Genomic DNA, 25,493 nt, shown 5'->3' with positions numbered 1-25,493 from the left:
GGGTCCGCACATTGGTAGGAATAGCGCGTAAGAAGGCATGGAACAAGTGACATGAAGTCCTCGAAAGAGTGGAAGAGCAGGCTTGAAATCCGAATCTAGAAATTTTGTATACCAAATGAAGGTTTTGGTAAAGAATTGTCTTAAATTATAAGAGAGAAGAGAATAAAATATAATGTTGAGAAGGGGGTTTCAACAAATAAAAGGGAAAGAAGAATAAAGTATTACATGTGTGTGTGCGTGTGTATAGAAAAAGGTAGGTCTCAACATCGAGGGTTGGTAGAGAAGGAGGGGTAGCGTGTGAACAGAAGCTTGAGAAGTGCGTGCTGGGTGGTGGGAAGAGTAGAAAGTGCGGAAAGAGTGAGCGTGTGAATAGGCGCCTAAGAGGGGAGCCGGCCTGTGCGCAGAGGATACGGCACCTGGACACGATGGGCCCACGTAATGGAGTCCCTGTTTTGACAACTGGACAAAAGCCACCTTGGTGTCTAATAAAACCACCATTAACATCCAATGCTTTCTAATAAGGTTCAACGGAGGTGGGCTTGGTGACTTGGTCTACCCCCCCCCCCCCCCCAAAAAAAAACCCCTACCTACTCTCACGCAGTCTGACGCACAGGTCCGGTCAGCCACACCTACGCGCAAGGCATATTAAAAAGAGCTCTGAGGTCTGTGTCTTCTTAAGGCTCTCCCGTTTCCTCAAGCTCTAAGAATCTGCACAAGTCGACCTCCTCTCAGTCGGCAGAACACAAGAGGCGCTCAAGAGAAAGAAAGAGAGGAGGGGGCAGCTGTGCAGGAGTCGAGCCTCAGCACGCGCGCGCTCGCACACACACACACAACTCTCTCTCTCTCTCTCTCTCTCTCTCTCTCTCTCTCTCTCTCTCTCTCTGTGAGACGCCCCCACAGAAGGCTTCTTTGATCAGGGCGGCTGCAGTACACACAATGCCCGAAGAGCAGGTGAAGAAGAGTCCCTTCACAGAGTATATCGAGGAGATAGAGGGCGCTCCCACGCATGGCGGCAAGTTCATGGAATACAACGTCTATGGCAACACCTTCGAGGTCACCGCCAAATACAAGCCTCCATTCTCGCCCATTGGCCGGGGCGCCTACGGGGTTGTCTGGTAATTCCCACAACAAAAACCATAGCAAAGCCTGTCTCAGGATGAATCATGATCCCTCAACCACTCTGTCACTTCTATTTCATTATTTTTTACAATATGTTTTCTTGCACTCAAAATGAATTATGATCAGTTAATTTCTTTGCCGTTTTGATTTCATTATTTTAAAAAAAAGCAATTTGCTCTCAAAATGAGTCATGGCAAGTTAATTTTTTTGTCATTATGATTTCATTATCTTTTTTGCTCTCAAAATCAAGCATGATCAGTTAATTTTTATCTCTTTTTTTTTTGTGCCTTATTCAGTTCTGCTGTTAACTCTGAGACCAATGAGCTAGTGGCAATAAAGAAGATATGCAATGTGTTTGAAAACAAAGTGGATGCCAAGCGAACATACCGAGAGTTGCGCCTTTTGCGACATATGGACCATGAAAATGTAAGTGCTTGTTGCACCATCCTCCTCTCATCAAATTTCTCTTTAATTATGGGTTATTTCAGTAAAGAAGAAGATATTTGTATCTTTTTTATTTTTGTCTGGAGAAATGCAAAGTAAAATAAGAAAATAGAACAACAGAAATGCCTGAAGGGGAGGGTATGATGAACACCTTACAAAGATACTATCCATATGGGGCAATAATACAACCATATATGTAGAGGTCAGAGGATGACAGAAGACCAAGAACACAACCATAAAAACCACATAGATAGAAACTATGATTGGGGCATCAACAGATCTATGATTTCAACCCTCGGTTTTGCAAGCTCTAAACAAGGCTTCAATTTAAGGCAGGGTTCAAGCACCGTTGCAGCTATTCCGATGACTCATGAGTGTGTGACCTCCTGTTGGATTGCTTCTCCATCATCTAAACTTTCTTCTCTCCACAGTGTGGGGGAGTTTCTCTCACATCCTTGCCAAAATTTATTCAACAAATTTATTTCTAGATCACAACCCTAATTGTCATCGCCTTCTAATCCTTCGGCACTAAGCTACAATAAAATTTCCATGCTCCTTATTATGTCTCCAATCTTAGAGGGACTACACTCAAAAGTATTTAGGTCCAAGTTTTCCCTTGATTGCCTTTAATTCGGGGCATGAATTTAAAGAGCACCATAGAAGGGCAAATCGAGTTTTGATTAACAGTTGCAACTATTTTCCTAACCATTTTGTGTTTTGGTTTGATCCCACCAGGTGGTTGCCATCAAGGACATAATGCCACCACCCAGAAGACATGATTTTCAAGATGTATATGTGGCATATGAGCTCATGGACACAGACCTCAACCAAGTTATACGTTCGAGACAAGCGCTCACTGAGGAGCACTGTCAGGTCTTTTATTGGTCTCTACTTGCTCCCACCAACATAATACTTAAGTCTTTGTGTTTTAATTTTTTAACTTTTTGCAATCAAAGACAAAACATGTTAGGCAAACAAAAACAGCATGAAGGCATCCATTCTACTAACTCATGAAGTAATTAGCATTGTGATAAGATAAGTTAGAGCATTGCGACAAGATAAGTCGAATTAGTGGATCCACCAAGCAAAGAGTTGTTAGTCTACTTTAATACTTCAGGACACAGGTTGAGGTTGGAATTTCATTCTTATGCTTAGATATAATGCATTGTATCTATCTAGGGTTCTTATATTTTGTACATATTACTACTTCAGTTGTCCAATGAAAACTAACTTATACTGAACTAATCTAACTTAATCTAAATTATTTTCTCTTTTGAGCAAAATACATTCAGAGAAGAAATTTTTTTAATAAATAATTTGAGATCAAGATAGACACTTTATTGACATCATTCCATGTTTATTGCAGTACTTCTTATATCAAATATTGAGGGGATTGAAATATATACACTCTGCAAATGTGTTGCATAGAGACTTGAAGCCCGGGAATTTGCTAATCAATGCAAATTGTGACCTAAAGATTTGTGATTTTGGATTGGCAAGGACAATGTCAAGCTCAGACTCAAATTTCATGACAGAATATGTTGTTACACGATGGTACCGTGCACCAGAGCTTCTACTTAACTCTGCGGACTATACAGGAGCCATCGACGTGTGGTCGGTTGGGTGCATTTACATGGAGCTCCTCAACCATCAACCTCTATTCCCGGGCAAGGACTATGTACATCAACTAAGATCCATAGTGGAGGTACTAAATAATGTTCTCTATTATTTGGTTGCTCATAGTGCCCCGAAAACCTAGGGTGTGATGTAATTTTTATGCCCCCATTGAGATACATGCATACATGGCTAGATCATTCATAAAAGTGAGAAAATCATGCACATTTATGGAGAAGAACTGATATATGAATGTGCAAACGGCAGTTGATCGGATTGCCAAACGACTCTGACTTGGATTTTGTGAAGAGCGAGAATGCAAGGCGGTATCTGCGGCAGCTACCTCACTACGAGAAGCAGAACCTGCCTGAAAAGTACCCCAAGGTCTCCCCGCTGGCCCTCGACCTCGTCGACAAGATGCTCACCTTCGACTCCTCCAAGCGCATCTCTGGTACTCTCTCTCTCTCTCTCTCTCTCTCTCTCTCTCTCTCTCTCTCTCACACACACACACACACACACACACACACACACACACACACACACACAAAATTATTGGTTCTACACCTTACTTCAATACTTAGAATTTGGGCTTAAGGAATTTTGATTGAAGATTACTGTCATCTCGTTTGACATGAATCTCTCAAAGCCTTGAGGTAACATACCTTGGGAGAGCAAGGTACTCTTTTCCTTCATGGCCACATAGTCCATCAATTTTGATTTTTCCCATCCATTCTACACCCCCCAGTAATTTCTAATATAGGTCTCATTTTTGCTAAAGAAATGTAATGTCACCCAAAACTAATATTTGAGAGTTATAAATGATAATTTTTTAATTTTTATTTGCAGTTGAAGATGCCCTTGCCCATCCCTATTTATCCTCTTTGCACGATGTTTCTGATGAGCCAGTATGCCCTTCTCCATTCACATTCGATCTTGAGGAGCAAAAGTTGACAGAGGACGAAATACGGAGGTTGATTTACAAAGAAGCCCTACATTTTAACCCCGACTTTCATGAATAAAATTTAATACAACCCCAATGTTATTTGAGCTTTCTTTTGACAACCTTTCTTTCTTGTTCCTATGCACCAACAGAGTCAACACACTTGAATATGTTATGTCTAATTCAATCAAGCCGTTAATCCACGAGCTTAATTCATAAGGCCTACTGAGGCCTACAACTATCAAGATGTGAATCTATGTCCAAACATGTACATGTATCCCACAAAGCCAACACGGTTTTGAAATAAGAGAGAACACTACCTATGCTCAACTCTTACGTGTCCACGTGTGCATACTTTTATGTGTGTGTGTGTGTGTGTGTGTGTGTGTGTGGTGGTGTTTTTTTTCTTTTTTTTGGGGGGGGGGGGGGGGGGGGGGGGGGGGGGACGGCGGGATGGGTAATCATCTTGAGAATATTTTGAGTCCTGGAATTTCTTAAAGGAAAATGTTTCCTCTCTAGCCTTCGAAAATGACAATGTTTGGTTGCTTATGGTTAGGAATGGTAGTAGTACATCACCAGCATAATAATCAAGATGAAATCTTTGTAATACTTTCTTAGCCTGCATGGGGATGGAGGGTGAAAATTAGCTATATTTAACTTCCTTGCTCCTCAATAATAGAAATTGTATATCCTAAACATTCCAACACATGTAAAGGACATCTGCTTGCAAGAAAGGCTAGCCCATGAGTGTATTAGCTCAAACCTAGTGTTTTGTTTAAATCAATAGCACTCCTATATCTATGAACCAAAAGGCATGAGCACCCCTTAAAATCATGCCTTCTTGCATTCTATTTAAAGCACCCCTAAGTAAGCAAAATCAATAAATACAAACCCATCTACCACCTAACTCTAAGCATCTCTCTCTCTCTCTCTCTCTCTCTCTCTCTCTCTCTTCTCCTCTATATTCTTCTCTATTTGATATCTCTCTGTATGTGTGTACGACAACTTAATGCTTCTTCTGTGGTTGTGTAGTGAGAGGCCACCAGTCCTTTAGAATGTTTCCTTTATCAGTAAAACTATTGGTGCACATGGGATCCTGCCTAGCTCTAATTTAATCCTCTTTAGAGTGTTTCTAGGGTCCATACAAGCCCCCCCCCCCAAAGCTTAGTTTTCCAAACATGGATTCCTTCCCTATTGAATTATTTTGAGTATGGGTGGAAGGGTGGTCTTCTCAAGATACTCTCTGGATATTGCCTTATTCTTGCACATATGAAAGCTATTACCAACATTAAAAAAACGGGCAAGATAAACCATTAATATTTGGCACACCTAGAAACATTCCTTAATGTGACTTGGGGCTAGGAGAAGTAGTTTTGATAAGTCTTTGATAACTTTTGTCCTAGAGGATGGTTGACCACAAAATCGTTCATGATGAAAACAAGACAACAATCATACAATGTGACTCCATTGAATGCAAAGTGTGTACATCAAGCTCCTTACAAAAAAGATGGATTAGATTTAGGGTTAAAGGTAGTACTACAGTTCACATGGGAATTTCGGCCCATCTTTGTTGGATACAATTTGGTTATTGTGAGATACAAAGTTATGCTACTATCGGGCATATATCGATACATAGATACATCTAACCGGAAGCAAGACTTCCCACATGGGAGATACACCTCACCTCATCCCCAATAAACTTGCCCTTGGTCTTTGGACTATGACAAAAGGACCCTATTAACACCTCCTCTATAACTAGACCACCCAAGAGAAGATGGATATCCAAACAAAGGCTTTGATTTCCTCACCTCAAATATGATCATTTAAAGGAAAAATAACTCTCCCAACATACAACCAATCATAGGCTATACCTCACCATAGAAGAGATTTCCCACAATATGACTCCTAAGATAAAGTAATGCATAAATTTACAAGGTTTTTTTTTGCTGAATTGTGTATTGCAGCTTTAATGAGATTCTTTTTGGGTTTGTGGCTATAAGCTCTCTCTCTCTCTCTCTCTCTCTCTCTCTCTCTCACACACACACACACACACACACACACACACACACACACACACACACACACACACACACACACAAGTACGTCTGGTTTGTACACACCATCTCATTTGATGAGCAAGTTCGATAACCTCTAAAAGGAATGGAGAATGAAGGTGTGTTTTGGTATGTAGTGTCGAAGTCGATGAAGCGGAAGCATAGAGACCAAGGAGAGTATGAGAGAGAGAGAGAGAGAGAGAGAGAGAGAGAGAGAGAGAGAGAGAGAGAGAGAGAGAGAGAGAGAGAGAGAACCAACCAATCTTGGCAATGAATAACTAATGATGACAATGTTCAAGAAAAATCAATTTCACAAACATACAAAATTCCCTTTAGGGTAGATTCAAAGAGGAAAATTTTCAAAGTAATCAGTATTTTTTGCAATTTAACTCCATTTTCTTAAAATTCTCCAAGCGAAATATCTCATTCTTCCCCTCCCTTCAACCACTTGTTTTGATTTTTCAACCGGCTCTAAGCTAAGCTGAGGCACACTTTTTAAGAACACTGAATGATGAATACAATGGGGGCAATGGGTTTAGATATACCCATCTAAGTAAATCATTGAATGATGAATACAATGGGGGCAATGGGTTTAGATATACCCATCTAAGTAAATCGCTCTACCTAAACTTTTTGACAAATAAGTAAAATAAATACATCAAAGCCAAAATAAATAATGAGATCACATTGGACAGTTCACTTGAGATGCCACAACTTTAGCATCCTCTGTACAACTCATGATGGAAATAAATGGTGAGACAAAGTCGACGAAGAAGCTACCATTCATGGACACCTCAACAGTAGTTGTCACGCTGGATACACCTCCGATTTGCTACCCTCCACTTTGTAACCTTAGAAGAATGCCATATTGAGCATCGGTTGCCTTTTAGGAAATTGAACTGTAGACCACACAATGTTCAAGAATCCCCATTCGTGAACTGTGAATCATGTCCAAAATACTTCAAGGTAATGAACTTTGAAACACATTCTGTCTATGATGCAGCCAACAACAATGGATTGGCACACACATCCATAGTGTTTTAGATACGTCTTATTGGTTCCCTACTGGATGCATATGCCTTGAACTCCGATCCACGAGTTCAAACACCGGTAACTTGAACTCTAACACAAGGGTCCAAAATATTTATAGGGGGAACTCTTGCCCCTCTCTTCCACTCACAAGCCTCTCTCTGGGTGAAGCTAGTGGCGGCAACGGTCTCCTCTTGACTAGCCTTGCCTGTGTAGTCACCCCCACACTAGCAGTCTCTTTGTTGTCCTTCTCACAATCACTATCACTGCATTCCTTATTATGCTTGCCTTTGCCTTTAGAGCCTTTGTGTTTGCCTTTGGATCTGCAATCTTTAGACAAATGACGATGCTTTCCGTAGTTGTAACAACGTCTCTTGGTCTTCTTTTTGGAATCCGAAGCATCAACTATTTCCACACCTTTCTCATAAATCTAAATTTTGTCGTAATAACACAACTTCCTCCTCAATGAGAAAAGACCCGAGATCATCAAATTCCAGCCTTTCCTTCGTGATTTGTAGCTGAAGTGTCCTAGACACCATTTCACAAGCCACATGCAACTTCTCGTGAGAACCAAAACAATTGATTGAGTACTGGTCATTGCACTTTTCATAGTTGATAGTTGATCATGGAAAAACCTTCGCCTTCATAAGAAATAATTGTATAGAACTTCCGAGTGGAAACCTGGTGCCAAATATATGTCCAAGAAGGGTGAGTGTTCGTATCGTAAAATCTCGGTCAAATATTCCAATGAGGTTAAACCACATATCATTGGCAATCTTGAAAGTCTGAATGGCTGGAAAGACTTACTTTGTAAGCGATTTCGTAATGGCCGACATTGCCTTTGCATTACCACCATCCCAATCTACACACTATTTTTAATACTTATCATCTTGTCCATCTGTTGTTGGGACCCCTCATAGGACAAGGCTCCGAGCCATCGACAATGTCCCATAAGCCTTCTTACGAGAACCAGAGTCGCACAATCAAGTTCCAATGGGCATAGTTATCACCGTTCAATTCGTTCGTGGCACTTGAGCAAGGGGGCTACCATACTAAAGTTGCAAGATGTAGAAGTTGGGAGTCCTTCTGGCACTCCAAGGGGTGGCTGCACAATCTCCTAGCCACTGCACACACTCTACACACAGGGCTCCAAAATTTACCTTCCAAGGTACTCCTCAAAAAGAATTTTTAGGCCCCTCTCTTGAGCTCCAATCTCCTCGCCTCCAAGTCGCTCCTGTAGGCTCGGCATAGTCCCTTCGATCTCCAAGCCTCTAGCGGCTAGCCATTGGCAGCGTTTAAAAACACTATCAGTAAGGTACCTCTTCCACAAGATGAAACAAGGGCCGGGGTGCGGGGGGGGGGGGGGGGGGGGAATATACTGATGCATTTCAAAACAATCGCAAGGGGAATGTGGATGATGTCGGTGCCAAGATCTCTATCGTCACATGCAACATCATGTTGTTGCAAGGGAACAAGGCCGCCGTCTATGCCTAGGGGCGAGCAATCGTGCATTCATAATGCAAGGAGCACCGCTATCTCAATGGCACACACGCAAGCAACAACGAGAAAAAAACGCCAAGGACATTGCCAAGGCAACGCTTTAGAACGCCGACTACAAAGGGTGTGGGGGAAGGCGCCACCGGTTAGGGGGGTTAGAGATCTCTTCACCGTTCTCCTCAACACGAGTTACATCCACCAAGGGCTTTGATACCATGTCAAAATCGACGATGAGAAAGCATAGAGACCAAGGAAAGTATGTGTGTGTGTGCGCACGCGCGTGCTAGAGAGAGAGAGAGTCCTAAAACAACCAACTTTGGCAATGAAGAATACGATGGGGGCAATGGGTTGCATGTATACCAATCTAAGTAAATTGCCTCACCCAAGACATTGACAAATAAGTGAAATAAATACCTAAAAGCCAAAAATAAATAATGGGATCACATTGGGCAATTCACTTGAGATGCCAAAACTTTAACATGTGGTGAAAGTGTTTGTGGTAGTTGAAAGCACAAGCATCGCTTTATAAATAGTAAAGGGTTTGGTGCTTTGCCAATGTATTATATACACATGCACTTCATACTTTTGCCACAATTTTTGTAGTAACCTAAGATGCTCATTTTGCAGTAATGTACACCAACTTACCTTACCGTTATAACCTTATCATTGCCTTTACTAACCCCACCTACTCAACTTTTAGTTCTACCATCGCTCACCACTCAAATGTAATCTCTGTAATTAAACTCGTGTATTAAACCCCTATACCAAGATGTGCCTTTGTGCCACAAGATTACTACAACCTCTCATGTTGGACGCCTATGTTAAGAGTAAGCTTACAATTAAATTTGATCCTTGATACAATTTAAAAGGTGAGTTTGAGAAGGAAAGAATGGGGAGAACATTGAGTGGACCTACTTACATTTATATAGACTTCTTCTATATGGTGGATCCAAAGAGGTGGCTGTGCTCCAGATCCTTACTATTTGTCATTTTTTGTGTCAACTACATGTATCCTACAAGCCATGAAAGCATAACATTCAAGTTTTTATATGTTTTTGAATGTAATTGCTGTTGAATTTACTTCTTCTGAATACTTTTGGTGGCCTTGGCCCACATTAAGTTGCTCTAAGAGTATGGCAAGGGGAGAGAGCTTTCTAGTCCTCAGTGTGTGCATGGGATGGCCCTTCTGAGTGTGGTTTTGGTGGTGACTACAAGGACTATTGGAACTTGATTGTTGCACCATCTATGGCCCTTTTCCTTTGATGTGACTACTATATGTGCAAGTAGTATAGCAGAAGCAAGAGGGAAGTGTGTGTGTGTGTGTGTGTGTGTGTCTTTTTTTTTTGGGGGGGGGGGGAGGGACTTATTTTGCTTCACCTGTAAAACTAATTATAATTAGGAAATGGGTAATTGTAGAGAGAGGACTTGGAGATAATGAAGCAAAGTATGAGGTGTTCTTTTTTATGGCTCAAAGATGTGTCTAGTTCAACTCATAGAAGGCCTCATGGTCAAAGGTGTTGCTTACCTTATAACAAAGAAGAATTTACATTTTTGGGGCATGCAAAGATGAAAGACTAAGATTCAAGGTTAGCCCTGTTGCAAGCTTAAAATTTGCCACATATAGAATGAAGATGTCTACAACTTGTGGAGCAAGCTATCCAGACATTGTACAAGTTATGAATATAGTAACAACGTTGCAATAGGTAGAATATGCAGGGATGGAGTCTCTTGCTCCTAAAACATTATATCCTTTGGAAGGAATATTTCCTCTAAAATTTTTGCAAGTAAAAATTAGCGAAGATTGGTAAAACTACTGGAGGGATAAGCCTTTGTAAGAAACAAATGCGGAGATTGATAACATGTGCTAAACGGTTCTTACCATTGGGAAAAAAAAAGGTTAGGACTAGTGAAGTCAAGGTGCTGAGACACAATTCCGCCCATTTGGAGAGAGATATTTGAGCACTTGACCACGTACTTCCTTATGCAGTTGGTAAGTAAGAATGTTCGCCAGCTTAAGGCAAGAACTTTGCACTAGATTTGACTATGTACTTTCTCATGCACTGTGAATGAGAATGCTAGCAAGCTATACCAAGGTTGCATCCGTACGTGCGTACGACACCTTTTCGTACGGTACCATACATACCGTAAGATTCAATACGATCGCAAACAAGTCAAGTATAAATCAGTATCATATTATCAGGAATTCCAGTTCAAAAAGTTATACAGCAGAATACGGTCAGCTTAGCACTATCCCTGAAACCCAAAGGGACATCAATGACTCTATATAAAATCAAAGTATGGGGGCTATCTGTCGACAAAGGAGTGGAGTGACTCCCCTCTTGTGCATACACACTGCACTAGATTCACCCATACTGAAGTTGGGGTTTTATCGGAGTAGACTATGCTAAATCGAATGCTTCAAGGTAAAGATTCACAATCTGAGGAGTATCTGCTAGGTCCTCCTGCTCCATCCACTTCGCGTCCAATGCGGGATAGTTCTTGACTATAACCAAGAACCGCCTTATCGCTTTACCTTTTATCTTTCTATCTTTATGTGCCAATATCTGTCCTGGAACGAGTATCTCCTCGTTTTCCTCCACTTCGCTCATCTGGCTTCCCATCATCGGGCACATCGCCTTTGAAAGGCTTCAGGAGACTCACATGAAAAGCATTGTGAATCCTCGTATCGGGCAGCTTCAGTCTAAAGGAGACATCGTTTAGCTTTTCTTTTATCTGGAAAGGTCCATAGTATCTCATGCTAAGCTTTGAAAAAAGCCGCCCTTTCCCTTTTTCTTTCTCAGGCGAGCCTTCTCAAAACGTAAGAGCACCCAATCGTTCTCCTTTAATTTCAAATCGCGACGATGTCGATCTGTTGCCTTTTTGTGTCTTTCCTAAGATTTCTGCAAAGCCTCCCGGACATTGGCAAAAGTTGTATCCAAGTCCCGTGTGTACTGGTCGGCTTCAAAAATCTTATCTTTTGTGCTTAGGAAGAGTACAACCTTCGTAGCACCTTCAATAATCTCAAATGGCGCCTTCCCCGTCGAAGAGTGATTCGTGTTTTTGTAGGAAAATTCCACCAAGGGCAAACACTTTTCCCATTGAGTCTTCTGATCTGAGATGTAAGACTTCAATAAATCCAGTACGACTGAATTTGCAATCTCTGATTGCCCATCTGTCTGTAGGTGGAAAGATGATGAGAAATGCAACTGTGTGTCAATCTTCTCCAAATAGCCTTCCAAAACAAACTTGTGAACCGAGGATCTCTGTCATAGACCATGTAATCTGAATATATGGGCAATGAACAGTCTCGCTAAGTGATCTGGCTTGACTGTTTTCTTCACTAGAATGAAATGAGCTTGCTTGCTAAATCTGTCAATAACAGTCCAGATACCATCGTGCCCACTCTGTGTCTTCGGGAGATCAAATGAAATGCATTGCAATACTTTCCCAGGGGCGGGTGGGTATGGATAAAGGCTGTAACAATCCCTGTGCATTATGTCTGTCAAACTTGACCTTCTGGCATACCAAGCAACTGCGTACAAAATCGTCCACGTCCTTCTTGAGTCTCGGCCAAAAGAAGTATCTCTCCACACCTTTCAAGGTGGTATCAATGCCGCGTTGACCCGTAAATGGTGGACGATGGCATTCGGTTAAAACCTTTTCTCTCTACAGCTGTGTAACGCACAACATCGTTTTCTTCATCAAGTAGCCATCCATATTGGAATATCTTGCTACTACCTCCCCATTTTGTATTCGACCGAATACATCTGCAAAATCTGGATCTGCGGCATACTGATCGACCATATTCTCGAAGCTTCTATGGTGAATCACAGAAATAGCTAGAATCAACGGCTTCCGGGACAAAGCATCCGCCACCAAGTTCTTCTGTCCCTGCACATGGACAATCTCAAAGTGAAACTGTGAGAAGATGTTCGCCCACCGCATCTGCTTTTCCAATAGTTGCTTCTGTGACAAGAAGTAGCGTAAACTGTGGTGAACTGTGACGACCGTAAAATCGGCTCCGGGTAGGTAATGTCGCCACTGAGTAAGAGCATGGATAACCGCCAAAAGCTCTTTCTCATATATCTGTGGTGTCAATTCAGGCCTTGAAAACAATCGGCTTTCCTAGGCAATGACATGGCCTTCTTGCATTAAGACTGCACCCAGACTACGACCACAAGCATCACAATATGCTTCGAATGACTTTTGCAAATCCGGCAAAGTCAAAACTGGTCCTATAGTCAATTTCTCTTTCAATGTCTGAAAGGCAGTCACCTCTGTGGGTCCCCACAAGAAAGGGACTCCTTTCTGCGTCAAGATACGCAAAGGGGAAGCAACCTCTGCAAACTTTCTAATGAACCACCGGTAGAAAGAAATAAGCACAAGAAGCTTCTAACTTCATGGACATTCTTCAAATCGGGCCAATCACGAATAGTCTCAATCTTGGCCGGGTCCATCTGCACTCCTGCTGCTGAGACGATGTGTCCCAAAAAGTGTATCTCTCGTAGGAAAAATTCACTCTTCTTTGCATTGATCACCAACTTGTCATCCCGCAATGCCTGAAAGACCTGTAGCAGATGTTCTCTATGTTCTGCCTCATCCTTGGAGAAGACAATAATGTCATCAAAGAAAGTGCCAACAAAAGATCTATACTCTCTCAAAATCCTGCCCATCATTCAGTTAAAGGTCGCTGGAGCATTGGCAAGGCCAAAAGGCATCACCAAAAACTCGAATAAACCGAAGGTCGTCCGAAAAGCTGTCTTCTAGACATCTCCCAGCGTGATTCGAATCTGATGATATCCGCTCTTTAAATCGATCCTGCTGAAAGAAGAGGATCCCTGTAGTCGGTCTAGAATATCATCGATGGTAGGAATCGAAAATCTGTCCTTGATGGTGATTTTGTTGAGAGCTCTATAATCAACGCACATTCTCCAAGATCCATCTTTCTTCAAAACCAACAACACCGGAGAGCAGTAAGGTGAAGCACTCAGCTGGATAAGACCCTTTTTCAAGAGGTCTTTCACTTGGTTCATAATCTCTTCATTCTGGGCTCGGTGCACACGATAAGGTGGCCGGTTCGATGGTGTGCTTCCAAGTATCAAATCAATGGTATGATCCTCAGGAGTAGCTGGTGGCAACTCGCCTGGCAAGCCCTCAGAAAAGCAATCGGCATGAGTGTGGAGAAAACCTTGGGGTTCTTTATCAAGGTCAGATATATTTGTCCTATGTTCATCATTCAACTCTTTCAAAAAGATCGAGTAAACAAACAAACCGGATTTCATTAATTTCGAAATGGCCGAAGCCGATACAATAGGGACAGACTCACCCTTAAGTTTCACATCAAGTACAATTATTCCGCCTTTTTCAGTAGTCAATGTCGCTTTCTTCGCCCGATAATCGACCACGACGTTGTTCTTATGGTACCAAGGGACTCCTTGGAGAACATCACAACCTTCCAAGGACATTATGTAGAAGTCCTCTTCTACGGTTTGTGCTATATAGCACGTGTTGTTCCCGCTTCGTTTCTCCTATTTTCAGGCAGTTTTCACATCAGGTGCAGCATTTACCATGGCTGACAAAAACACAGATGTGTTCAAGATGTTTGTTGTTGAGGACAGGTTGGATGGGGACAACTACCCTATGTGGGCTTCTATGATGCAACATGTTCTTGTGTCAAAGGGTGTCTGGAACATTGTGCACGGCATTGATGTACGTCCTGGTTCTGAGGATGTAGGCGATGTTGAGGATGTTGCAGGTCTTGCTGCAAGCATTGCTGTTATTAGAGTTGTTTTGCCTACGCCAGAACAAGCTCATTGGGATGTAAAGGATGCGCAGGCTCATGCATTGATTGCGTTGTCTGTGAAGCGCACCATTGTTCCTCACATTCGTTCAACAAAATCTGCAAAACAAGCTTGGGATATTCTAGCAGGTCTTTATGCAAGCCGCAATGAGGCTAAAATTGCTTTGAGGCGTAAAGAGCTGGAGTCGAAGATTATGCATGAGGAAGATAATATGGACACTTTCCTTGCTGGTGTCAAGGATATCAATGAGCAACTTATTTTTGCAGGTGAAGTCATTTCAGACAGTTCCCTTGTGCAGACTGTTCTTGATGCCTTACCAGATTCCTACCAGACTTTTGCTAGTATTTGGAGACTGATGACCCAAGGAAATCCTGAAGTTGTCAAGTTTGATGCATTATGCACATTGCTATTGCAAGAGTCACTTTCCAGAAAAAACAGAACTAGGCAGCGTGCAGTTGAACAGGCTTTTATTGCTTCTCAAAGAAAGGGTGGTAACAGCAATGCGGCCACTTCTTATGGTTCTGCTGCGAGTGGCAAAACTTCTGTTCCTAATGCTTCTGCTGGCAGCAATTCGTCTGGAAATTCTGGTGATAAGGGCAAAAAGAAGATGCGTTGCCATTATTGTAAAGCTAATGATCACTTGATCAAGTCGTGTCCTAAGTTGAAGACCAAAGAGGCTAAGAAGAAAGAGGATGGTTCCACTGCGAATGCTGGTTCCACTACAAATGCAGCCATTGTTGAGTCATCTGTGAAAGGAGACTGTGTTGTTGATGTTGATGCAGAATGGGCTTTTAGCACAGAGTGCACTTACAATCATGCTATCCATGATGCATGCTTGTCAGTTGCTGCAGATTCACATGTGTGGTATTTCGACAGTGGTGCTACAAAGCACATTACCTCACATCGTGAATTGTTTACCTCTCTCGAGTCTGTCCCTCATGGGAATTCAGTCACTTGTGTCAACAACGCCTCTTATCCAGTTCAGGGAGTTGGAAAGATTGTGCTCACTACTGCTAATAACAATTCCTTCACACTTGTTGATGCACTTTATGTACCTGGGATCAAGAGGAATCTCTTGTCTGTATCCGCACTTGCTAGACTTGGACTTGTAGTCAAATTTGTGGATGACAGATGTACAGTTCATGATCTCATTTTTGGTGATGAAATTGTTGCATTTGGCCTTTTGTGCCGTGGGCTGTATAAGCTCACTTTGTATGACAAGTGTGGACAAAATTTTGCAAATGCTGTTGCAGATTCAAGGGCTATTTCAGATGCAAAACTTTGGCATGCACGTTTTGGTCATCTGAATCTTGCCAGTTTGCTTGCGTTTCCAAAAATCTGATATGATTGCTTCTTTGCCGCCTCTTGAAGCACCTAAACATGTTTGTGAAGGCTGTATTTTAGGTAAGATGCAGTGTTCTAAGTTTCCAAAGGATGGTTCAGTTCGGGCCAGATGCAGGTTGCAGCTTGTGAATAGTGATGTTTGTGGGCCCATGCAAACTCCGTCCTTGGGCAATTACCTTTACTTCGTGACTTTCACTGATGATTACTCAAGGCATGCATGGGTATTTCCGCTTAAAGCGAAGTCCGAACTAGTCGTGGGATAAAACACCAATGTACAGTGCCTCATACACCTCAACAAAATGGTCTTGCTGAGGAAAAACAGGTCACTGACGGAAATGGCACGATGTATGGTCAAAAGTCAAGCTTTGCCGCATTCCTTTTGGCTTGAGGCCATCATGTGTGCCACTTATGTACTAAACAGGGGCCCTATGAAGCTTTCTAGTCTATTACTCCATATGAAGCATGGCATGATAGAAAGCCTTCTATTGAGCACATGCGTGTTTTTGGATGTTTGGCATATGCTTTGGTGCCACAAACACAGCGCAGAAAATTGGATGATAAGGCTGTCAAATGTAATTTTTGTTGGTTATAGTGCTGAAAGCAAAGGTTACAGGTTGTATCATCCGCAAACAAAACGTATTTTGGTTTCATGGGATGTAGTGTTTGTGGAAGATTCTGTTCAGCCCTTGCTGTCATGTATTAGAGACAGTAATGTAAGCTCATAGGACATTTATGACACTTTGTTGCCTCTTTTCAGTGGTGGAAATACAAATGTAAGTTCCAATGAGGCAAATGTACAGCCTATGGGGGTTTTTGAAAATGTTATAGATCAGCCTATTACTGATGCAGATGTACATGATGTATTTGATTAGGAAAGAGCTGAAAATGAGCAGGCTAGAGGTATGCCAAAATGGCTGGTGCACACTTTGCGTGACAGTAAATTGGATGCACCTTTGTCTAGTCGTACTCGTTCAGGCTCTCGCCATGCATCTTATGCATCAGATTGTTATGCTTTGGTTGTGTCTAGCTTACATGATGTTGAGGAACCTCTCTCTTTTGATGAAGCACACAATTCAGAAAATTGGATGGCTGCCATGCAATCAGAATATGATGCACTTATAGAAAATGACACATGGACTTTATGTGATTTGCCTCCTGGCAAAAAGGCCATTGGTACGAAGTGGGTTTACAAGTTGAAACGCAAGCCGGATGGTGAGATCGATCGCCATAAGGCTAGACTTGTTGCAAAGGGTTATGCACAGCAAAAAGGCATAGATTATGAAGAGACTTTTGCTCCCACTTGTCGTATGACTACTGTGCGTTTTCTAAGTGCATTGGCAGCTCATTTTGGTTGGGATGTACATCAATCAAACATTGTTACTGCTTTCTTGAATGGTGACATATTTGAGGAAGTTTATGTAACGCAACCTCGCGGTTTTGTTATAAAAGGACAAGAGGACAAAGTGTGCAGATGTAAGAAGGCTTTGTATGGGTTGAAGCAATCTCCTCGTGCTTGGTATGAGAAAGCTGACACTCATTTGGTCAAACGAGGCTTTCGTAACAGTCCAACAGAAAGCACATTGTATGTAAAGCGTGAGGGTGATGTACTTCTCATTGTGGTTCTTTATGTCGATGATTTGCTGATCACTGGACCAAATGAGAGACATATTGCTGAATTTAAGGCTGATTTGAATGCCACTTTCAAGATGAAAGATTTGGGGCTGTTGCATCATTACTTGGGTATACAGTTTAAGCAGTGTGATGGTGATATTGCCTTGTGTCAGAAAAGTTACATACAGACATTGCTATGTAAGTTTGGACTTGAGGATTGCAAACCTATTGCCACTCCCATGGAAACAGGTTTGAAGTTGAGTCTACATGATGCTGGAGATCTTGCTGATGTCACTCATTATCAAACTGTTGTTGGTTGCCTCATCTATGTATGCAACACAAGGCTGGATATTCAGTTTGCAGTCTCACAGGTCAGCAGATTTATGCATAGCCCAGGGTCTAAGCATTGGCAGGCTGTCAAGAGGATTTTCCACTACCTTAGTGGCACTTTACATCTTGGCTTGTTTTATCCCAAGGGGGGATCATTGCTGCCAGACTTACATGCTTTTTCGGACTCAGATTGGGTTGGTTGTTTTGACACGCGAGTGTCCACAAGTGGTTTTTGTTTCATGCTTGGCAGTTCATGTATATCATGGTTGAGCAAGAAGTAACCTACTGTGGCCACTTCAAGTTGTGAGCTGAGTACAGGACAGTCTTCACAGCTACGGTTGAGTGTGTATGGCTCAGACGCCTTATGGCTGATTTGGGTGTTGGACAGGACACTGCCAACACTATCTACACTGACAGTCAGAGCGCATTGGCACTTGCGAGGAACCCAGTTTTTCATGCTCGCACAAAGCACATTGAGGTGCATTACCACTATGTCAGGGAGAGGCTCTCAGCAGGAGAGATCAGCTTGGCTTATGTGCCAACACAAGACAACCTTGCAGATCTTTTCACAAAAGGCATTGTCTCGTGAGAAGCTTGAAGCTATTCGCAAAGCTTTGGGCTTACTCCCCTTTGTGGACTGATCGTGTCCTTAGGGCATGGCACTTCCCTTTACTCATGTGCCAGCTCTCGTTCACCACATCACTCCAGGGGGAATTTGTTACCATATACATGTGGTAGTGATGTGTGTGAACACACTAGGACCGCCGGGGCATTTTTTCCCTCTTTAGGAGGTTTTTTTCCCCGTGCATTGTATATACGCATATCACTCTAGGGCTATCTATCTTTCCATTGCACACTACGTAACACACTCTCTATTGTGTGCCTTGAGCTTCCTTCGTCTTCTCCAAGCTGTGTGCGTTTTTCTGCAACCCTAATTCCAACAAGGATGTGCACAAGACTGCATTTAGAATGACATTTGGTCTTTATGAGTTCTTACTGATGCCATTTGGTCTTACAAATGCTCCTGCCACGTTCATTAGAATGATGGACCAGATTTTCTGCTCGTATCAGAAGTTTGTTGGTACATTCTTTGACGACATGATAGTCTACTCGCAGAATGAAGAGGAGCATAGGCGTCACTTGACCATTGTGTTCGAAGAGTTACGCAGTCACATGTTACTTGTCAATCCTAAGAAAAGTGAATTCTTCTTGGAAGAGATCCACTTTCTTGGCCACATAGTGTCAAAGGATGGTGTTTGAATGGATCCCGCAAAGGTTAAATCTTTTAAGACATGGCCAGACTTAAAGACTGTGCATGATGTCCAAAGCTTCTTAGGATTGTGTTCATACTATAGAAGGTTTATCAGGAATTTTGCAAAGATAGCTTCACCTCTTCACGCTTTGCAAAAGAAAGAGGTCACTTTCAGATGGACCCAAAGAGAGATTTCAGCTTTCAGTCTCTTAAAGGAAAAGTTGACTTCAGATCCCGTGATTGTTTTACCAGATCTCAGGAAGTCATTTGTGGTCGAGTGTGACGCGTGTGGCAATAGCATCGGAGCAGTGCTAATGCAAGATGGTTAGGTAATAGCCTATGAGAGCAGATCCTACAAGGGCCAGAAAAGACTATGCAAATCTATGAGAAAGAGTTATTGGCCGTGATTCATGCGCTCTCTAGTTGGAAGCACTACCTATTAGGTGCTAATTTTGTTGTCCAGACAGATCATCAGACCTTGCGATATTTCTTGACACAGTCAAAGTTATCCGAAAAGCATATGCGATGGGCAAAACATTCTTTCTATGTTCCACTTCCAGATTATGCATGTGGAAGGCAAGAAGAATGTCGTGGCTGATGTGTTATCAAGGAAGCCGTAAATTTCAATTGTATCAATTCCTTATCATCATGAGCTTGACGACATGAAGGAACAATATGCTACTGATGAAGACTTTGCAAGGAATTTTGAACAGTTGCAAGATGGGCAACATCATGAGCATTACCTCCTCAGAGACGGTTTTATATGATGCATAGAAGACTTTGTGTCACTATGCCATTGCGACATAAGGTCATGGTAGAAAGTCATGTCCCACCGTATGCAGGGCATCGTGGTATTGATGCGACAATTAAAGCAGTAGAGACATTCTTTTATTGGCCTACTTTGAGGAGAGATGTGGATGCCTTTGTGCAAACATGCATGATTTGCCAAAAAGTCAAGTTTGACACGCAAAAGGCACCAGGGTTATTACAGCCATTGCCGATTCCGGATAAGCCATGGGAAAGTATTGCTATGGATTTTATCTTTAATCTTCCAAGAACGCCAACAAGGAATGATGGTATATGGACCATTATTTGCAGGTTCAACAAGCAGGCCCATTTTATTCCTGTCAAGAAGAAGATAAAATTTGACCAGATGGCACGGTTGTTCATGTACAATGTGTTTAAGTACCATGGTATGCCACAATCGATTGTCAGTGATCGTGATCCTCGCATGACAAGTTTGTTTTGGAGAGGATTGTTTGAGAACATGGGCACTACGCTCAAGTTCTCGTCTTCGTTTCATCCAAAACTGATAGACAGTCAGAAGAGGCTAATTCTACTGTCTTGGATCTGCTGAAATGCCATGTGTCGGATAATAACGGCAAGTGGGAACAGTATTTGCCTATGCTTGAGTATACGTAAAACAATATGGTGCATTCATTCACATGCAAGGCACCTTTTGAGATTGTTGAAAGTGGAAAAAAGATTCCTCCAATTTTACATACAAAGGACAAGATCTTTGAGGCAGATCGATATGTTGAAAACATGGATGAAATGTATAAGAAGATTAAGCTTGCCTTGGAGAAGACTCACGCAAAGCAGAAAAGCTGTTGATCATCACCGTCGTGAATTACTGTTTTCACCTAATGATTGGGCACTTTTACGGTTTGAAAAGAAAAGGTCAAAGAAGATGAAGAGCAAGGAAAGGTTATTTCCAAAGCTCAACATGCGTTACTATGGGCCTTTTCAAGTGCTTGATAAGATCAGCGATGTTGCTTATAGGCTGAAATTGCCTGACACTTGGATTATTCATAACACATTTCACGTGAGTCTTCTAAGACCTTTCGTGGGTGATGTGCCAGAAGATATGCCAGATGAGGACCAGCCAGAAGTTGAGAAACTTAATGAAATTTTAGTTCCTGAGCAGATTTTGGCACATAAGGAAAGAAAAGTTGAGGGACAGGTTGCAAGACACTATTTGGTGAAGTTCAAGAACTATCTAACTATGGATGCAAAGTGGATGGAAGAGCATGAATTGTCAAAGTCACCAATTGTATTGCAGCTTTAACTTGAGGCCTTTGGGTTACAGCCTACGTATTCCCCAGCCCAACGTGTTCAAAGGAGGGGTAATGATGGAGCTAGCACATCAAATGTACATGCGGATTTAGTGCAATAGAAGTGTGCATCGCTCTTCAAGTGTTAAAGGTATTATGCTCACTTCTATCATAGATGAAAATGACAAAAGTATGAAGGTCTCATTAAGTCATTTGTATCTATGTGTTATGACCTTTCTTGCGGGCACATGCGATGATAAAAGCGTGCTAACCACACAAGATCATCAATGGCATGTATATATGGCAACTGCTAACCTTAGTTGTTGGTTTCTTTCCCTTGATTTTTTGTTTGATTTTTGGGACCCTCTTTTTGAAGTTTCAAATGGCCGGACATTGTAAGGCAACTGTGAAACGGCCGAGAGTTTCACCCGCAAACAGGAAGGTCTTGTCGCCACGAGTTGGTCGAGCCGACCGGCATTGCAATCCGAGCAGTAAAAGTATGTCTAGGCTCTACTCAGAGTTTGAAGAGAAGATCACCCGATAACTGGGCTACATTGCATTTTTGGATGTGGTCCCAATGGTGATAGATGGTCAGATGACCAGTGGAAGTGCCATGGAAGCATCTCCTAAAATTTAGGGAACTGCTATTTTGGGCCATGAAATTTGTTCGCATCATTAGCTCCGGAATGACAAGAGGAGCATTTTATTACTCTACCGCTAAGTCAACTGAGCAATCGGTTGAGATATTTTTAGATTGGAAGGTGCAAAACTGGAAAACCATGCATGAGTGCCATTTGACACATTTTTGGGCACTTTCTAGCTTGAGAGAGAGAGAAGCCTTGAAATTAAACATGGGGCTGTACTTTCAACCGTATGGTGGATTGTTGCAGGTACCAAAGCTACCGTGTGCTTGCCTACCCTCTATGTACAGTGAAGTGCAAGAACTGAAGCCTTGCACAGCATTCACTGCTCTCTCTCCCCCCTCCGTGCAGTTATGTGATGCCCCACATCAGGGTTCTTCATTTTACCTATGTACAATAGTGTGGGTTCATGCGCGATTGATGAGGCAAGAGCCTCTTGCACAGGCACTAGATTAGCTAGTTGCTAATCCTCCGTAGGTACGAGTGAATTCAAAGAGATTTCAAGCGAGAAATCTCGTCTGATTCAAAGGGCAAGTAGCCCTACAAGTGCGGGAGCTCGAGGACTTGCTAAGGATGCGACTAGCTCGCGAAACGGAGCCCAAAACAGGGAAATACACCCTGCTGTGTATTTTTGCAGGTTTAGGGTCTCGGCCCTCAACGGTCCTTAATACCCCCAGGACATCCGGGGACGCGAGGAGACCGTTGTGCGAGTGATCTAGCGCATTATCAGGGCAGAAAACAGAGAATTCAGCGTGCTGCAGATTCTCGCCAGGTTTTGCAAAGTGTCTATATGCGTAGGGAAAGTCACTTTTTGTGTGGGGATACTGTCTGTGAAGCGTCCTAGTATGGTTATGCTGCCGAAATCGGCCAGAACAGGTCATTTTCAACCCGGATTATGCGGGGCAGCTTGTAGGAAATCACAGGTTCTATTCCCTCTTTGAATACAATAAAGAAATACCGAAAGGGGCGCTAGTCTTTGGGGTCAAGAGATGTCGGCGTCTGCTTGGTAGCGCTCTAGCTTGCAAGCTGTGTGTGTTTGAAGTATCAATTCCTGTTATAGGTTTTTATTTGCAAAGTTTCGGGTGAAAGCCTACGTCTACCGCCCTACGGGCCGGTTTCATGGTTTCGTCGCCGGGGCTGCAATTTCAGTCGTACGGTGGATTGTTGCAGGTACCAAAGCTACTGTGTGCTTGCCTACCCTCTATGTACAGTGAAGTGCAAGAACTGAAGCGTTGCACAACATTCACTCGTCTCTCTAATTGACCAACCTAGGATCCCATAGTATATATCTTTGTTTTGTACTGTTGTTAGGTTATTTTCGTTACTCTTGACTTTGTATCAGATCCACCACCTTGTAACTTGCTGGTCTCATAGGTCACTATGGCCTTTTGAAGACGTTAATATAACATTTCATTTCTCCCCTCCGTGCAGTTATGCGATGCCCCACAAGAGGGCTCTTCATTTGACCTATGTACAGTAGTGTGGGTTCATGCACGATTTGCCGAGGCAAGAGCTTCTTGCATAGGTACTAGATTAGCTAGTTGCTAATCCCTCGCAGGTACAGGTGACTTCGCAGAGATTTCACGCAAGAAATCTCGTCCGATTCAAAGGGCAAGTAGCTCTACAGGTGCGAGAGCTGGAGGACTTGCTACGGATGCGACCGGCTCACGAAACGGAGCCCAAAACAGGGAAATACAGCCTGCTGTGTATTTTTGCAGGTTTAGGGTTTCGGCCCTAAACGGTCCCTAATACCCCCAAGAGGTCATAGGTTATGTGGGGCAGCTTGTAGGAAATCATAGGTTTTATTCCCTCTTTGAATACAATAAAGAAATACCGAAAGGGGCGCCAGTCTTTGGGGCCAGCAGGTGTTGGCGTCTGCTTGGTAGCGCTCTAGCTTCCAAGCCGTGTGTTTAAAGTATCAATTCCCACTACACGTTTTTATTTGCAAAGTTTCTCTATGTCCTGAAGTGTAAAGTAAAATTTCGGGTGAAAGCCTACGTCTACCGCTGTGCCGGCCGGTTTCATTTAGCACCTTGAGTTGGGGCATACATAGGCTGTAAAGTAAAGGCCTCAACGTAAAGCTGAAATACATTTGGTGACTCGAGCATCTCACTTTCTTCAATCCCTTTGCATCCATAGCTGGATAGTTTTTGAACTTCACCAAATAACGTCTTGCAACTTTCCCTTATGTACCAAAAATTGCTCAAGTACCAAGATCTCATCAAGTTCCTTAAATTCTGGTTGATCATCATCTAGTATATCTTCTAGCACATCACCCACAAAGGGTCTTATAAGACACGTGAAACGCATTATGAATCTTCCAAGTATCAAGTAATTTCAGCCTATATGCAATCCCGATGCCTTTTGCCTGTCAAACTTGACCTTTTGGCAAATCATGCATGCTCGCACAAAGGCATCCACATTTCTCCTCAAGTAGGCCAATAAAAAATTTTCTTGACTTCGTTCATTGTCGCATCTATGCCACGATGCCGTGCATACGGTGGAACATGACTTTCTACCGTAACCTTATGTCGCAATGGCCTAGTGACACATAGTTTGCAATGCATCAACAAAGTCATCCACCATGAACGTGCATTTCCTTTCAAAAAAGTTTTCCTGACCTTGGAGGCCTCTGTAAAATTCCCCCTTGCATAAGCAGGATCAAACTGTTGGAGGAAAGTAAGAGCCTTCATCTTGTCCTCAAATCTGCTGAAAGTTTCAGCTGCGCCACCTTTTTTGTATGATTTTGGCTTTTCCAGCACTCCAAAATTATCATAGGGAAGTGTCTACAACATGGGTACAGTGGTAGGGATCATTTGTGCCTCTTGGCCATTAACATTTTGGTTCCCTAGTGCCATATTTGCGCTCGAAAAACCAGCCATACCAAAAACAACCTGTGGCACCCCAAACTGGCCCTGATTACACTGAAATCTTGGTCGTAAGCCGATATTACCATGCTTCAAAACACAAATCCACCCTTGAAATACCCAGATTGTATTGTGGGTTGTGGAAAAACCTACTGCATAGATTGGAAATTAGCTCCCTATCAATTTAAACCAACATTTGGACTACGAAAGGTGGCTGGCTGAATTGGTATAGCCTGTGGAATTGGAGTTATAGCCACTTGTTCGTGGACAGAAAAAGCTTGTCTTGGAGCCCCAAGTGGCTCCGCAACATGCAAATGCTCCCTGCCCTGCTAGGACGCATAACAGACCTGGGCTTCGGCCTCAACAGGCTCTACTGCATGAGAAGGTTGCCTTGTATGCTGTGACAATGGCGGAGCTTGCAAAAATTCCATAAACCTGGGGTTCTGCACCAATCGAGTAAACACATTCACAACAACAACCAACTGTGTCCTGAACGCATCCTCATCTAGTATCTAGGCCTGCCTACATGAACACACTTGTCCCACGGCTTACCATGTGCTATCAGACAGATTCGGACATCATCACACCAGCTGATTTTGAGATTGGCAAAATTCGAGGCATCTCAGCTGAAGCCAGGTTGTGCCTGCTATGTCAGGGAGAGCCAGAGACAGAGCCCCACTATATATGTCACTTTACAGCATACTATGAGATACGGGGCCGCTTTCACTGCCTAATCAAGCAAACAAACAGGGAACGGAAAGGAAAACGTGCATAGGAAAGAAGCGGAAGGAAAGAAACACATGGCAGAGACGCAGAAGCATCATGCGGAGGAAACGATGCCTCATGGCAGGTTGCTGTGGCCAGCACTGCACGAGCAGCCCAAGGGGGCCAGCCGT

The 25,493-nt window shown here is 42.7% G+C and overlaps 1 protein-coding gene across 1 annotated transcript; it reads left to right on the top strand.

Moving 5' to 3' along the window:
- The first annotated feature begins 580 nt into the window (after nucleotides 1-580).
- On the top strand, nucleotides 581-4,447 carry LOC147447149 (mitogen-activated protein kinase 1-like). The gene is made up of 6 exons (XM_086523034.1): nucleotides 581-1,115; nucleotides 1,416-1,545; nucleotides 2,299-2,436; nucleotides 2,930-3,268; nucleotides 3,445-3,628; nucleotides 4,024-4,447. Exons 1-6 carry the CDS (start codon nucleotides 937-939, stop codon nucleotides 4,194-4,196), a joined length of 1,143 nt encoding a protein of 380 aa, XP_086379160.1. The 5' UTR covers nucleotides 581-936; the 3' UTR covers nucleotides 4,197-4,447.
- The last annotated feature ends 21,046 nt before the right edge of the window (nucleotides 4,448-25,493 follow it).

This window comes from Adiantum capillus-veneris, chromosome 11 (assembly GCF_014529385.1).
Source record: "Adiantum capillus-veneris isolate H3 chromosome 11, ASM1452938v2, whole genome shotgun sequence".
NCBI lineage: Eukaryota > Viridiplantae > Streptophyta > Polypodiopsida > Polypodiales > Pteridaceae > Adiantum > Adiantum capillus-veneris.
This window is presented reverse-complemented; position numbering and strand designations above follow the sequence as displayed.